Below are 14,916 nucleotides of genomic sequence, written 5' to 3'. Positions count from 1 at the left end.
ATGGATGTTGCCGTCTTGCGAGGTCGTATTGCTTCGACACTTGATCCTGACGCAGATACTCGTCGGCGCGCTGAACTGGACTTGAAAGCAGTAAGCATTCCCAAGCAAATTCTAATTTCAAAACGTCTCTGACGAGTTTTTAATAGGCAGAAGAACACCCTGGGTTCACAGATGCTCTCCTCGATATATTACAAGCAGAGCAAAATTCTGCAGTTCGGTTATCAAGTATGCAAACTTCTCCGGAATACCTATCTACCCCGCTGTTGGCAGCTACTAACGCTACATTGCAGCGGTTGTCTACCTTAAAAATCGCGTTACAAGAGCATGGCTACCGAGCGAGACCCAGCCCAAGCCGATGGCCGACGATGAGAAGGCTAGATTTCGAGACCGACTCCTACCTTTCATTGCCTCCTCCCCACCACAAATTCGTCAACAACTTGTACCAGTCCTTCAAAAGATTTTACATTACGATTTCCCAGACAGATGGCCTTCGTTTGTAGAGATGACCGTTCAATTATTGAACACAAATGATGCCGCATCGATATTCGCAGGTTTACAATGTCTCCTCGCCATATGCCGAGTTTTCCGTTTCAAGTCGGGGGAGAATCGCGCAGATTTCGACGCAATCGTGGAAGCCACATTCCCCAGGCTTTTGACAATTGGACAGGGCTTGGTTAACGAGACGAGCGAAGAGGCGGGAGAAATGCTTCATATTGTTCTCAAGGCATACAAACATGCAACATTTGTATGTGGTGGTGCCTATTTTCTAATATCTGTGGAAGTGCTGACAAGAATAGTTCGACTTATCTGTTTCGTTGCGCGAACATTCAGTGGTTGTTGGGTGGTGCACACTTTTCCTCCAAACCGTTGCAAAAGATGTTCCACCTACCGCTTTGCCAGAGGATGAAGCTGAGAGAGAAGCCAATCATTGGTGGAAGTCCAAGAAATGGTCATACTTCAATTTGAACAGGCTTTATGTCCGGTGAGTAGTTCGCATGTAATTTGATACCATTTCACTAACATTTTTAGTTATGGCAACCCAACGTCTTTGTCGAAAGGCAACGGAGATGATTATGCCGCGTTCGCAAAAAGTTTCACGGCCAATTTCGCACCCGAGATTTTGAAAGGTTACCTCCAGCAGATCGAAAAATGGGTCGCAAAGACAACATGGCTCAGCAGACCCTGTCTTTCATATACTTTGGTGTTCCTCGATGAGTGTGTTCGACCGAAGCAAATGTGGGCTCACTTGAAACCACATCTTGACAGCCTTGTTACCCACTTCCTCTTCCCAGTTATGTGTCTATCTGCCGACGATGTTGAGAAATTCGAAACCGACCCAGAGGAATATTTACATCACAAGTTAAATTTCTACGAGGAAGTCTCAGCACCAGATAACGCCGCGACCAACTTTTTGATTACACTCACCAAAGTTCGCAGAAAGCATACTTTTACCATTCTTACATTTGTTAATTCGATTGTGAATGAATACGAGGCTGCTGAAGAGAGTCGGAAGAATCACATTGCAAAGGAAGGAGCTCTGCGAATGATTGGAACTTTATCCAGTGTCATTCTAGGAAAAAAGAGTCCAATTGCCGAACAGGTGGAATATTTCTTGGTCCGATATGTCTTCCCAGACTTCCGAAGCACTCAAGGATTTTTAAGAGCTAGGGCTTGCGATACCGTTGAGAAATTTGAACAACTCGATTTCAAGGATACCCAAAATCTTCTTATTATATACCGAAACATTCTTGAATGTATGGCCGATCCAGATCTTCCAGTTCGCGTTGAAGCAGCGCTCGCATTACAACCTTTGATCAGGCACGATATCATCCGTACAAGCATGCAATCAAACATCCCACAAATTATGCAACAGCTGTTGAAACTTGCTAACGAAGTTGATGTGGATGCATTGTCAAATGTTATGGAGGACTTTGTTGAGGTATTCGCAGCTGAATTAACTCCTTTTGCCGTAGCATTAAGCGAGCAGTTGCGCGACACATATTTACGAATTGTCAGAGAACTCTTGGAGAAAAACGAAAAGAGGGAAGATGATGAGTATGGCGACTATTTGGATGACAAGAGTATTACTGCACTTGGAGTTTTGCAGACAATCGGCACTTTGATTTTGACCTTGGAAAGCACTCCTGATGTTCTTTTGCACATGGAGTCCATTTTAATGCCAGTCATCAAGGTCACGTTGGAGAACAAACTTTATGGTTCGAAACCCCCTTTCTTTCTTTATTTGAGACTTGCTGATACTAACAGTCGCAGATCTTTACAATGAAGTTTTCGAGATTATCGACAGCTGTACATTTGCTGCCAAATCCATCTCACCAACCATGTGGCAAGCGTTTGAGCTTATTCACGCAACTTTTAAGGCTGGTGCCGAACTTTATCTCGAAGATATGCTTCCAGCTTTGGACAATTTTGTCCAATATGGTAGCGTTCATCTCGTACAAACACCACAATACCTGGATGCCATTTTTGGAATGGTTGCAGATATGTTCGCTGATGAGAAGGTTGGAGGTGTCGATAAGATTTGCGCCTGCAAGTTGGCCGAAGGCATGATGCTCAGTCTAAGAGGTCATATCGATCAATACGTTTTGCAATTCGTTGATATGGCTATGCGAACTCTTACAAACACGGATGTCAAGGTCAAGTCATACAAAATTCATCTCATGGAAATGGTCATTAACGCAATCTATTACAACCCCGCTTTGACTTTACACATCCTAGAGCAAAAGCAATGGACCAACAAATTCTTCAGCTTGTGGTTTGCAAGTATTGATAGTTTCACAAGAGTACATGACAAGAAGCTTTCAATCGCTGCCATTGTTTCTCTACTTACTCTCAACGCCGAGCAGGTCCCAGTCAGCGTTCAACAAGGCTGGCCAAGATTGCTACAAGGTATTGTCAGATTATTCCAGACTCTCCCTACGGCCACAATGAACCGTGAGGAAGCATTGAAAGACGATTTCCCAGTTGATGGCGAGGCGTATGATGATGATGACGATGATGAGTGGGCTGGTGATGATAATGCCTGGGGAGAGGAAGCTGATGAGGGAGATGAGGAAAATGATATCAAGGATGAGAGCAGCGCCTATCTTGAGTTTTTGAGCGAAGAAGTGAGTAATGATGGTTCCGTTTCCAATCTCCACGTGCTAATCAATTTCTAGGCTTCAAAATTCAGCAATCTCGAAGACCATGACTCTGACGATGAGCTCGGTGAGGAGAGTCTTCTCGAAACTCCTCTTGACAAGGTGGAACCATACCAGTTATTCAAGAATGCACTGATGAGTATGTATTTCTCCAGAGCATGATTAAGAACATGTACTAATATATGTACAGAACTCCAACAAGAACAACCTCAACTTTATGAATCACTCACCACAAACCTTAACCCATCTGAGCAAGAAATAGTTCAAGGGGTTATACACCAAGCAGATGCTAATGCAGCAGCAGCAATTGCATTGGCTCAAGCAGAAGCACAGCTTGGAGCTGCGGTCAATGGAGGAGTTTGAAAAAATAAATAGATTCGTCATCAATGTCGAATATTTGGAGTGGATTAAATGGTTGCTCAAGCGCACGTGCATTTGGTTGGCGTTTTAATATTGAGGTATGAAATTCTAGATGTGAATTTCTACCTTTGAAGTATTCAATGATTATTGAGCATACCCTGGGTCGAAAAAAATTAATCCAAGGGATGCAAGGGAAAATGAAGTTGGGATCGAAAGGTTCTGATTATGATGATGATGAAGAAATGAATCTTATCGATTGAATGTTTATCGAATCGAATCGATCATGTATGAGAGAGAGTGTGGATGAATGGGTGGGTAGGTATGATATGATATGATATGGTATGGTATGGTATGGTATAGTAGTAGATTACTTTACGAAGATGAGTTTACCGGTTAAGTTAGTTAGATAGATGTATGAATGTTGCAATACCACACACACAATTCCAGATTATGTTGAATTTGTCTTTGATGGGGTTTATGGTGTGAGTGTATGATGTGTGTATGTAGTCTATGTAGGTAATCTTGTATACTCATATCATTATTATTTTTTTAGAAAAAAACCCAATAGCCTTTACTATTAAGATATATATACTCCAATTATTCATTCAATTACACTCACATCATCACATCAACCAACACTAGCAAAAATATCATTTTAAAATTTTTCATTTCTTTCCATTTGTATGTATTCTTTCTACCATCCATCCATCCATATAACTTATTTACCTACCTACCTACCTACCTATCTTATGATCAAATCCACCCACCATACCATTCGGTACCATACGGTACCATAGCATACCATACCAAGCCATTGCCATTCATCCCCATCCCATCCATTCCCATCAATTCCATTCCAACCCAGCCCAGCCCAGCCAACCCATTTCACCCACTCGAGCACGACCATCCCAGCATCTCAGTTTCAATGTCAATGTTCATATCATTATCCACGCACAAGCACACGCTCAACTGCTAACCCTCTCATCCTCAATTGCTAGTGTGAGAACCAAGTCTGATGAGCAGTCAGTACCCACCCCATGAACCAAATATCCACCCAATAATCATCCCCGCCCTTTCATCTCCTCTCTCACTCCCCATTTCAATGAAATCACAAACTAGCTAGGTAGCTAAACTACTCCCCAACTCCAAACCCCATTCGCGTTTGCATACTTTGCCTTGGCATCATTTATCAACACAGGAGGCAATTTTGAATCGAAAGCCAAAGGAGAAAAAAAGGAGCAAGAGCAAGAAACCAGAGAAGTAGAAAAAGAATGAAAAGTAGAGTTAATTTAGAAAAAAGCAAAAGAAAAAATTCCCAATCGTAACACATTGACTTTATTACATAAACTCCAGACCAAAACCCTTGAACCCTATAATGGCACTCCAGTTATTCCATTATCTCCGGAGAGAACTAATCCCACACTCCACACCTTTGATATACTCCCAATTCCAAGCCCAACCAACAAAGGTGTGTGATGTATATTGGTATTTTCACAATGAATCCTCCAATAAGTTTATTTATCCTCATAATAAAATCAGGTAATTCGAGGGCGCTATTCCGGTATCTCCATTTTCTTTCTTAGCTTGCCACCATCTCCCACTTACGTCTGAAACTTCTAATATTTCGTGTTTGGCGAAACTGATCTCATTCGCATCATCGGGGTTGGCATCGTAAGAGTATATGGCCTTCGCTCGGTATGGATATTCTGTGGGTTGTACGACTTCTCCTGGTGTAGATTCTGAGCCCATGGCTCCATTTGGCCCAAGGTTACTAGCTCCAAATCTTGGTTGTGATGAATTACGTTCTGCTCCTGCGGCACCTCCTGGGAATCCTGCTACTGGTGAAGATGTTTCGAAGCCACCTAATTGAGCTGAGGTATACATTTGTGGTGGAACGTTTGAAGAGATTGAAGTATCCGGTCGACCATTTCCATATCCATGCCCATATCCATTTCCATAAGCCGTAGACATTCCTCTTCCTGATGATACTCTGTGGTCTTTGTGAAGTGCGAATGAATCAAGGTATGCTCGAGGTACAGCTGAAGGTGTTGATCCAAAGTAGAACATCCAGACAATCTAGATTCAATGTTAGTAAAGGGTCTGGACCTTTTGGAGTATCAACCTTACAGCAACCATAGAAAGAAGTATATGTCCAGCAGCGGTTGCTTCTTTCGCTCCATTCGAAGAATAAATCAATGAATTGACGGATGAACTTGTTAGGACGAGACCAGTGGCCAAGAATCCAACAATGGCAACATGGTAGGTTTGGGTTGTATCTGATGCTATCACAACGAATATACCTAGAATGCAACACAGCATATATGCAATAGTGAACCATGAATAATTTGGAAATCCATCACCAGGAGGGTGTGATGCAGTCGCCAGTATCGATCCAATGAAAGCAATAAACCACGCAAGCTATGAACCGTTCTTGTCAGCAAACCATTGTTTCTTCCAGATTGAGGCGCAATATATCCACGTCTCCATAAATACATACCATGGCGATAGATATAGTAGCCAGCGCGAATGGATCACCTAGAATATTATCCATACTCATCCCGCGCATCCCAGCTGTCCTCTGTCCTTTGTAATCCGATTGACCGTTCATTTTGTGTAGAGATGGCGAACTTAATGAACCGTATGGCATAAAAAGGATTTAAAAAGATCGAGGAGGGTGTTGTTGAAAGTAATTATTAATGTCGCGCAAGCTATTATCGTCGCAAATATGGGCCCTCGATTCAATTGAGCGAATCGTATATCGAGGATGAAGAGAAAAAGGTAAAAAGAAAGTCAAATATTGAAGAGTTTCGTAGAATACGTTGGTGTTTTCGGAGGGATGTTTCAGCTTGTAGTAAGTGAAAATAGGGAAGCTACTTCAATAATTTTGAAGCAAGCAAATGGATTTCCGGGTGAATCGACTCAACGCAACGCAATTTGGAATTTTGGAAAATGGTATTGAAAGCTAACCACAGGCCAGCAGCAGCAGCAAACCTATTTTTAAAATAAAGACCAATATCACGAGTATGAGTGATGATGTTCAAAGAGTGTATAATAAAGATTGAAGATTATGTGTAAAGGTTGTGTGGTAGAAAGGGGGATGGATGATACGCGCAACGTTAACGGTACGAGAATTGAAAAAGGTAAAGGTGTGTGTGGTGTGGTGTGGTGTGGTGTGTTCCAGAATGAGTTGATCGATGAAAGGTTAGAAAAAGTTAGGATGAGAGTTTTGAGTGAACGAATTGAGATTTAGTTTGTATGTGAACAATGTGTGCAAGTTCCCGAATGAGTGATGAATGAGTGAATGAATAGTGAAAAATGAATGGATGTGGCTGCCAGGAGTGCAGCAAACGGTAGTATTGGGGTTCAAGAGTGAAAGGATGAGTGGTGAGACAGACGCAAAGCAGTAGAGAGTAGAGAGATAGAAAAAGAGATTGAGATTGGTAGGTTATGAGTGTGAGTGTGAGTAAGTAAGTGTATGTGTACGAAGTATGTGTGTGTATTTTTTAGTATCGGGGTAGATAGGTAATAAATTGTAGCAAGTTTAGGCTGAATGAGGGAGTATGGAAGTGACTGAAATAATGTCAATTTATTATTATCAAATGCCAAATGCCAAGTTCACTCATTCATTCATCTACAAAGGTACAAACTTTTAAGATTTCCGTTCTCCGTTCCTAGATGAAGTAAAGTACCCAAGTAATAAATGTCAGAAAAGAAAAGAAAAGAATCTAGAATTGAATGAATGAATGAATGAATGAATGAATGAATATCAAAATGAATAAAAATTAATGAATTAATTTGGATTATTAACCCTCAAATCAAAGCAAATTGACAAGATTTCGAGGTGGATGATTCAGAGGATCTTAGAGTAAAAGCATTGTTTATTTTACAAGGTAGAGTGAGTGAAATTTCATAGTATTATAGATTGGAGTGAGGCTTGGAATTTATGCCATTTTCCAATGATTTTTCATCCATCCATCCATCAATTCTTCATTACTCGGTTCAGCAGAGAATAAATAGTAAAAGTTTCTATTCCATCTATTTCCAATCTTTCAATTCAGACTTGGTATCCTATATCTTTTAACCTTTATCCCATCCGTATTTATGAATCTATTGAAATGCCAAATTCCGAATGCGAATACCAAGCATCGTGTTATAAGATTTGATGCTGAGCGTCAATCGTATGGTATTGGTCGAACGAGATCGAACGACGGGGCCAAACACGCACGCTTCTAGGATTCCTCTGCCATTAGTGCCCCGTACTTTTTAGGTGTCCCAGACTCCCTTCCCGGTGCTTTCTAGATTTCAGGTCCTACTTTGTTTCAACTTTTGATGTTGTTGATTGGTTCGATGGTTTAGTCAGGTACATACATACTCTTGTGTTTTTTATTTATATGTGTCTGAGAGATGGATGTAACATTACGAATATATAAATATAATAAATACCTAGTAGATAAAATATACCTGAATTTCTAATATACACATCCCATTTACGACGAAAAATTATACTACTACTACTACTACTACTACTACACATCCCATCAAAATCCCTCTTCCCAAGAACCCCTCCCAAAAAAACACGAACCTCAAATCTTCCTTCTCAAGCTTTTCCCATAAAAACAAAGTTCAAAAAATTCAAAAGGTTCAAAAGGGTTTGAGATGTTCCCCACTAATCACTTTCTTCAAATAAATTACTTTATTCCAGGGCCATTTGTGACTCTACACTGTACAGTAGGTAGTTCTGGACTTTTACCCTAGGATCGGATCGGATCCATCATCCATCCATCCTCCATCCATCCATCCACGTTTCAACTTTCAGGGACAACCTATCTAGTACCTACCTACTACCTAGTATTTAAATTTTAATATCCTCCCTCTATCCCTCTTTCCTCATTCCCTCTTCTCTCCTCCCCATTTACACACCTTCTCGCTCACTCAACAATTTTCCCAAACTCCTGATTCTCCACTAAAAATCTCACGACCACAGTATTCAGTAGTATCACTATATGATTACTACCTGCTAGGTACCTACCCTACCTAGGTACCTACCTAGAGATAGATAGACCACAGAGCTTGGCATTGCCCTGCTGGCCAGCTGCACACACAGACCTTGAGCTCGTCCTCGTTCCTGAGTATAGCGTACTAGCGTGTACTCCGTACTTGTGCGTGTGTGTGCGTACGTACGTACAATATGCATGCATGCTGAAGTCTGAACTTGACGATAGATAACCTTAGGTATTTAAGTATTTGGTGTGTATTTATCAAGTACATACTAGGTACTAGATATGCACAAAAATCAAATCATATCAATTTTAATAATAACGCAAGGAAAATGATATGATGTGACTTTCCGATTTCGAAGTCTTGTAGATGGATAGATGATAATTTATCAGGGAGATAAGTACCTAGGTAGTCAGTTAGTCGTAGGATCTTACTTCATTTTTCATTTCACTTCACTTCAGGAACCATCTCAAAACAAATACCTATCCTACCTAGGTATCTATGAACTTACTCCGTACAATTTTGTAAAAAAAAAAAAATTAAAAAAAAAAAAGATTTTCTTTTGATTTGCTGCAAAAGCGTTTATTTAGCGTGTGCGTGCCTATGCATGTATGTGCATGGCATGCGCTAAACATTACGTCAAAAGGAAGATTCTGCGAGAACTTTGAAGCCCTTGTTGATGTGATGACACTGTCATCATGACAATGACAATGTTACACCATTGAAATGAACTTACCTTTTGCTTTCTTTTTTTGCGTCAGAAAGTCTGAGAAAAGACCGTTGTTAAACATGGATTAGGGCACTACTACTTTTGAAGCTATCTTCATATGTTCATCGGTATATGTGTTGTTGATCTAAAACTGGAGCTGTTAAGCCTTGTTATTATCACCGATGAATAAAAGACGAATGAGAGAGATCTTTTGCCACAATTGAACGCCCCCCCCCCCCCACGTTTCTGATGGCTCGTGCTGCAGCCGCCCATGTCCAGGGTAAAGATGCTGTTCTGTAGGATATCAAATCAGTGGTTAGGGTGCATAGATTTCTTATTCGGATTTGTTGGCGCTATACAATGTCAAAAGGGATAATTTCACGGTTTGCGATACCACCAACATCAGAGATCCAGATAAAAAAGTGTTTTCTGGGTATTGGAACACGCTGACCATTTACGTAAACGTGTCAACGTGTGGTATACTATCTATTCGGTAGCCACCGGGTATTTCCAGTCTTCCAGGCGCCTGTAGTCGAAATCATCGACTGCTTCCATCGGGCAACGGTTGTTCATCCCTTCGCATCGGTAATACAGCAGACACTCCAGATATAACTGAACCATACATGAGATAGCTTGTATGTCATAGCTCAGACAGTTGTTATGTTTATAGCCAATGTCTGAGACGCGGATCATACAACCTCCGAACCCTCCCATCCCCTCAAAAGTAATATCATCGTCCTGTCGAAGGAAATAAGGTATTTCCCCGCGATTACTCAGATGACGGAGGGGTAGACTCATGGCCATGTCGACATGTCGATGTTGCTTTGACCCAGAGACGTTTCTCATACATCCAATTTCACTATGACGTGTAATTTCATGGTGTGTGTTTTTTCCAGGAGATATTGAAATTCTGAAACAGTATCATCTTGCAATATATGGATCTCACTCCTGAACCATGTCATCATCTAACTGTTTCATCGCAATGGCTCTTCGGACTTTTTGTTCCACGTGTTGTACTCTTTCTTCCAACTCTGCCCAGCTTTCACCAGTTCGCAATACATCAACAGTATACCAACGTTGAATGACCGCAGCTGTTCTTTGTCTTAGAGCTGATAAATCAGCATTTTGTGCCATTTGAAGAGCTTCAATTTTCGCGATTCGTGGCTGTAAATCAATGAGTTGCGCGGACGACTCTGCTGATGGAATTGGCATATCAAGAATTGATGTTAATCGAGAAGCAGTTGATGGGTATGAGCTAGCGGATGCTAATATAATAGACAAAATACTGGCAGTATCGAGTGTGGTTGGTATTTGATCAGGGTGAATGGATTGAAAGAGGTCAGGATATCTTGCATCTAGAAGACATTAGGTACCACATCCAAATAGCTCAGATACAATAACTCACGTAATTTCAATAAATCCTGAATGACCCTTGATTTTGAAGCAAGTCCATGTAGAACATGCTCTAAATCTGCAAGTCGTTCATACGCGGATATAGATACATCTGAGCTTGTGATAGATGTAGTGTCGATATGACCACACACAGCATATTCTATCCTCCGTAATCGCGCTTCCAAGAGATCAATGGTTTCCAAAGCTGTCTTATCGAACGTATTATTCATTGCGGCGTAAGTAAATGCAACGTCAAGAAGGTATCGTGAATTTTAATGGTCCCAACTAAATAATCTGGGGAAAGGAGGCCAAAAATGCGTTGCAAGGCTGACAAGGTTATGTTTATTAGTCGGTGGCTTAGCTTGGCAGCCACTCGCTGCTACCACATCACCAATACCATCCCTATTGGGCACGTTTTTATTATTGGCCTCACTCATTAGGTGCGATTACCACTCAATTGCACGACATCCACTTCGAAAATTACATGTGTTTGTCATTTGATTAATCTTCAGACAATACTCCCAAAATATTCAAGACCGTACGCAAACGGGTATGGTGGTGTTAAGAAAGTTGTAGGATTAGGACAGTTCTTCGAGAACTCCGCACAAGTACCTACTAGGTATCTACTACGTCAAATACCTACGTCAATTATTCGCATAATAATAAGTACTCACCGACAACTCAGAGAAGGAGGAAAACAACTACAAAATGGTTTCCTACTCAACTGTCGGCGGTCCAAATGGAAGCGGCTCAGAATCTAGCCGTGGTTCAAGGTAGGCAAACTGGCCAAGAAAGAAAGATTGTATGAGGATATAACTGACGCTCGCGTGCAGGAGGAAATCAAGTCGAACAATTAAAGAACAGAATCTACCCCATGGGCAAGCATCTTGGATTAGTAGCAATGTCAATCTTCTCAATACTAGTACGTTTTACCCCAAGCTTCTATGGAGTTATGTTGATGAGGAACCTTAGTCGTCGGTGCCGGTACACTTGCTATGCCTCTAGCAATGTCACATATGGGAATACTACTCGGGACATTTGTTATAGTATGGTCTGGTATGATGGCAGCTTTTGGCTTATATCTACAATCTCAATGCGCTCGATACCTCGACAGAGGGACGTCATCTTTCTTCGCTTTATCGCAGATTACGTACCCAAACGCAGCGGTCCTTTTCGATGCGGCTATTGCTATTAAGTGTTTCGGTGTTGGAGTTAGTTATTTGATCATTATCGGTGATCTAATGCCGGGAGTTGCTACTGGTTTTAGCCAGGGAGCAGAGTCCATCCCAATTCTTATGGATCGAAAATTTTGGGTGACAATATTTATGTAGGTTTGGCCCTATTCGTTTAACATGATTTTACTGATTATTATCTAGGTTTGTTGTTATTCCACTTTCATATTTAAGACGTCTTGACTCCTTGAAGTATACCAGTATCGTGGCTTTGGTCTCTATTGGGTATCTTGTAATACTCGTGGTATATCACTTTATCAAAGGAGATACCATGGCAGACCGAGGTCCAATTAGAGTGGTTGAGTGGGGAGGAGTAGTCCCAACTTTACAGAGTTTCCCTGTCATTGTCTTTGCTTATACTTGTCATCAAAATGTGAGTGGTTATCACCCAAATTCCTCGTTGATATACTAAACAATTACAGATGTTCTCTATTCTCAATGAGATCAAAGATAACTCGCACCGGCGAACAACAAGTGTCATTGTGGCCAGTATTGGAAGTGCTGCTTCGATATATGTTTTAGTTGCTATCACTGGTTATCTATCTTTTGGTAATGCTGTGAAGGGAAACATTGTCGGAATGTGTAAGGACTTAACACTCAAATTTCACTTTCATGAAACTAACAAGTATAGATATACCATCCACTGCTTCAACAATCGCTAAAGCAGCAATTGTCATTCTTGTCATGTTCTCCTACCCACTCCAAGTACACCCTTGTAGAGCATCAGTCGATGCAGTCTTGAAGTGGCGTCCAAACTCCTGGAAGAAACGCCATTCACCAGCTGGGTCACCTACACGATCAGCTCCTTTACTTTCCGGTGGCCATGTTCGACCTACGGCAAAAAATGATACTATGAGTGAAACGCGCTTCGCAGTTATCACCACATTTATCATTGCTCTCAGCTATTTTACAGCAGTTACAGTATCATCGCTAGATAAAGTCCTTGCATATGTTGGAAGCACAGGTAGTACGAGCATTAGTTTCATTTTACCAGGGCTGTTTTACTACAAGATCTCTGCGCCAGATTCGATTCATCATCAACGATTAACAAAGGAAGATGACGAAGGAGAATCTGATGACGATGTTGAGGAAGGTCAAGGTTTACTTGGCCAATCTATCAAAAGGATTGTCCCTTGGAGGAAAACCATCCTACGAAAACTTTCTTTAGCATTAGCTATTTATGGTGTTTGCGTATTGGTCATTTGTCTAACGATCAACTTATTCTTCACAGCGCAGGGGCACTGAGATTGAAAGATCGGGTTTACCTCCGAAGTTATACTGCATTTTGAAATCACAAATTGGCAAGGCGCCAGGCGTTTATATGGCATTTTGAATGGCATGGGTATAAAAGGTTGAACAGAACGATGTTTAGTCATTCATTAGTGCCATAATTCTTGGGATTTTTTTTGTATGTAAATAGGGTTTGGACATGAGGATTATATATAAAGGCTTCTCTTTACGATTGAAGATGTCAATTTTTGATCAATATTTGAACAGAACTCCTATTTTTACAAATGGACGCCAGTTTATGTTCATCCAGTGATATGAAATCATCACGGAAATATTTTTCCACAATTCATCATCTATGAATATAGATGTCCGTCTCCTCTCCCCCAGCCATTTTTTGTACCATGATGTTTGTAAAATATGCTCTATACTCTTCGTCAATCCCTACCATAGTACCACATCTCTATTTTCACATCGTAGAAGTATGCCTTCCTTCCAATCACTGCCAATATATCTTTTCGTTCATGATATATCTATCCTCCCCATTCTCTTTCATTCATAACTTAAATTCTAATCCTAATTTTAACCCTAATTTCAACCCTAATTCTAATCATAGTCCTAGTACCCTAAGCTATATCAAAAGAAATCAAATTGCTAGCATTGATTTTGCTCGAAATCCTAAGCATCTGCTTTTAAAATCGGTTTGCTGGAGTTTGGAGGCGTGGGTTTCTTGGATTGTGGCGTGTATTGAGGTTCGATGAGGCCGGCCTGTGGGGAAGTGCGGAGGGTTTGGTTAGCTTTTGTTTTTGCTCTTTGCTTTTATCTTGTATATAGATATATAAACAAATAAATAGAATAATCCAACAACAAAACTCCAAGAAAAAAAACCCCCCAACCTTCCTCTTCCCATCCCCTCTAAATCCCAAAAAGAGAAAAATCCATCATACATACCATACTCAACAATCTCCAAGCCGTCTTCGAAGGCAGCGCCCCAACTCCTAACCAATACTTTGCTCGTAAAGTATCCAGACGGATGTCTTTGAATTTTTGTCCTTCCCCGTCCGCGGGTAGCTGGGGGATGGGATCGTAGGTTCCGAGGACTTCGATGGGGAGGCTGTTACGTGCTGAGCTGTGGGTGGGAAAGGGGGGAGGAGGTTAGTGGTTGGGTTTTTTTGTGAGATGGGGGATGGGGGAGGGGGAGGGGAGGAGGTTTGCGGGAGGGGGAGGGGAGGAGGTTTGCGGAAGAGAGATTGTAGATAGAGTATGCGCTGATTGAGTGGTATATTGGCAGAAAGCACAGGTAAGAGGTAATAGGGAATAAAGAAAGAGAAAGAAAAAGCATACCGAGCTTGCGCAACAACTATATTATATATGGGTTGTCTTTTCCGACCAAAGCGCGCGAGACGAATACGTACGACCATTTTCTCTTCTCTTTTCTTTTCTTTTGCACCTGAATCACGAAGTGTATGTAGTAGGTAGGTATGCTATGGTGTGAATTGGTGGGATATGTATTGGTAATGCGATCGTATATCGTATATCGAGTATCGTATTATGATTGAATGATGATGTGGAAATTATGATTATTTGAGGGTTCGGGGTTTCTACGGTTAGCGGATTTTTTGGTTATTGTGCGGGATGGGGGTGGGAGTGGTGGGATGGATGGTACAGGGGTGGAAGTAAAGGGTGGAATGAGGAGAGTGGAGGAGAGGAGAGATGGTGATGTAATGATGCATTGGAGATTCTATGGGATGATGTTTCTTTAGGTAGGTGTTACTCGTAGGTGGTGATTATTAAAATATACATGTTCTTATTCTAAATTCTTTGAGATCTGTTATTTTTC

The 14,916-nt window shown here is 41.2% G+C and overlaps 6 protein-coding genes across 6 annotated transcripts; 3 read left to right on the top strand and 3 right to left on the bottom strand.

The window, feature by feature from the left end:
* Positions 1-3,521, top strand: SS1G_11425 (hypothetical protein; the record flags this gene model as incomplete). Its single annotated transcript, XM_001587383.1, has 8 exons — positions 1-90; positions 147-225; positions 291-745; positions 798-982; positions 1,030-2,216; positions 2,272-3,125; positions 3,177-3,297; positions 3,349-3,521. The coding sequence occupies 8 exons, from the start codon at positions 1-3 to the stop codon at positions 3,519-3,521; spliced, it is 3,144 nt and encodes a 1,047-aa protein (XP_001587433.1).
* Positions 3,522-5,042: 1,521 nt separating this feature from the next.
* Positions 5,043-6,126, bottom strand: SS1G_11424 (hypothetical protein; the record flags this gene model as incomplete). Its single annotated transcript, XM_001587382.1, has 3 exons — positions 5,043-5,594; positions 5,646-5,936; positions 6,016-6,126. 3 exons carry the CDS (start codon positions 6,124-6,126, stop codon positions 5,043-5,045), a joined length of 954 nt encoding a protein of 317 aa, XP_001587432.1.
* Positions 6,127-6,585: 459 nt separating this feature from the next.
* SS1G_11423 (predicted protein) lies at positions 6,586-6,768 on the top strand (the record flags this gene model as incomplete). The annotated part of the gene is made up of 1 exon (XM_001587381.1): positions 6,586-6,768. One exon carries the CDS (start codon positions 6,586-6,588, stop codon positions 6,766-6,768), a length of 183 nt encoding a protein of 60 aa, XP_001587431.1.
* Positions 6,769-10,167: 3,399 nt separating this feature from the next.
* Positions 10,168-10,847, bottom strand: SS1G_11422 (hypothetical protein; the record flags this gene model as incomplete). Its single annotated transcript, XM_001587380.1, has 2 exons — positions 10,168-10,334; positions 10,631-10,847. 2 exons carry the CDS (start codon positions 10,845-10,847, stop codon positions 10,168-10,170), a joined length of 384 nt encoding a protein of 127 aa, XP_001587430.1.
* A 478-nt stretch (positions 10,848-11,325) lies between these two features.
* On the top strand, positions 11,326-13,182 carry SS1G_11421 (hypothetical protein; the record flags this gene model as incomplete). The annotated part of the gene is made up of 7 exons (XM_001587379.1): positions 11,326-11,390; positions 11,451-11,539; positions 11,590-11,944; positions 11,994-12,222; positions 12,272-12,431; positions 12,481-13,034; positions 13,081-13,182. 7 exons carry the CDS (start codon positions 11,326-11,328, stop codon positions 13,180-13,182), a joined length of 1,554 nt encoding a protein of 517 aa, XP_001587429.1.
* A 572-nt stretch (positions 13,183-13,754) lies between these two features.
* On the bottom strand, positions 13,755-14,497 carry SS1G_11420 (mitochondrial 37S ribosomal protein MRPS16; the record flags this gene model as incomplete). The annotated part of the gene is made up of 3 exons (XM_001587378.1): positions 13,755-13,844; positions 14,028-14,205; positions 14,421-14,497. 3 exons carry the CDS (start codon positions 14,495-14,497, stop codon positions 13,755-13,757), a joined length of 345 nt encoding a protein of 114 aa, XP_001587428.1.
* Between the last annotated feature and the right edge of the window lie 419 nt (positions 14,498-14,916).

Source organism: Sclerotinia sclerotiorum, genomic scaffold, assembly GCF_000146945.2.
Source record: "Sclerotinia sclerotiorum 1980 UF-70 scaffold_18 genomic scaffold, whole genome shotgun sequence".
Lineage (NCBI taxonomy): Eukaryota > Fungi > Ascomycota > Leotiomycetes > Helotiales > Sclerotiniaceae > Sclerotinia > Sclerotinia sclerotiorum.
This window is presented reverse-complemented; position numbering and strand designations above follow the sequence as displayed.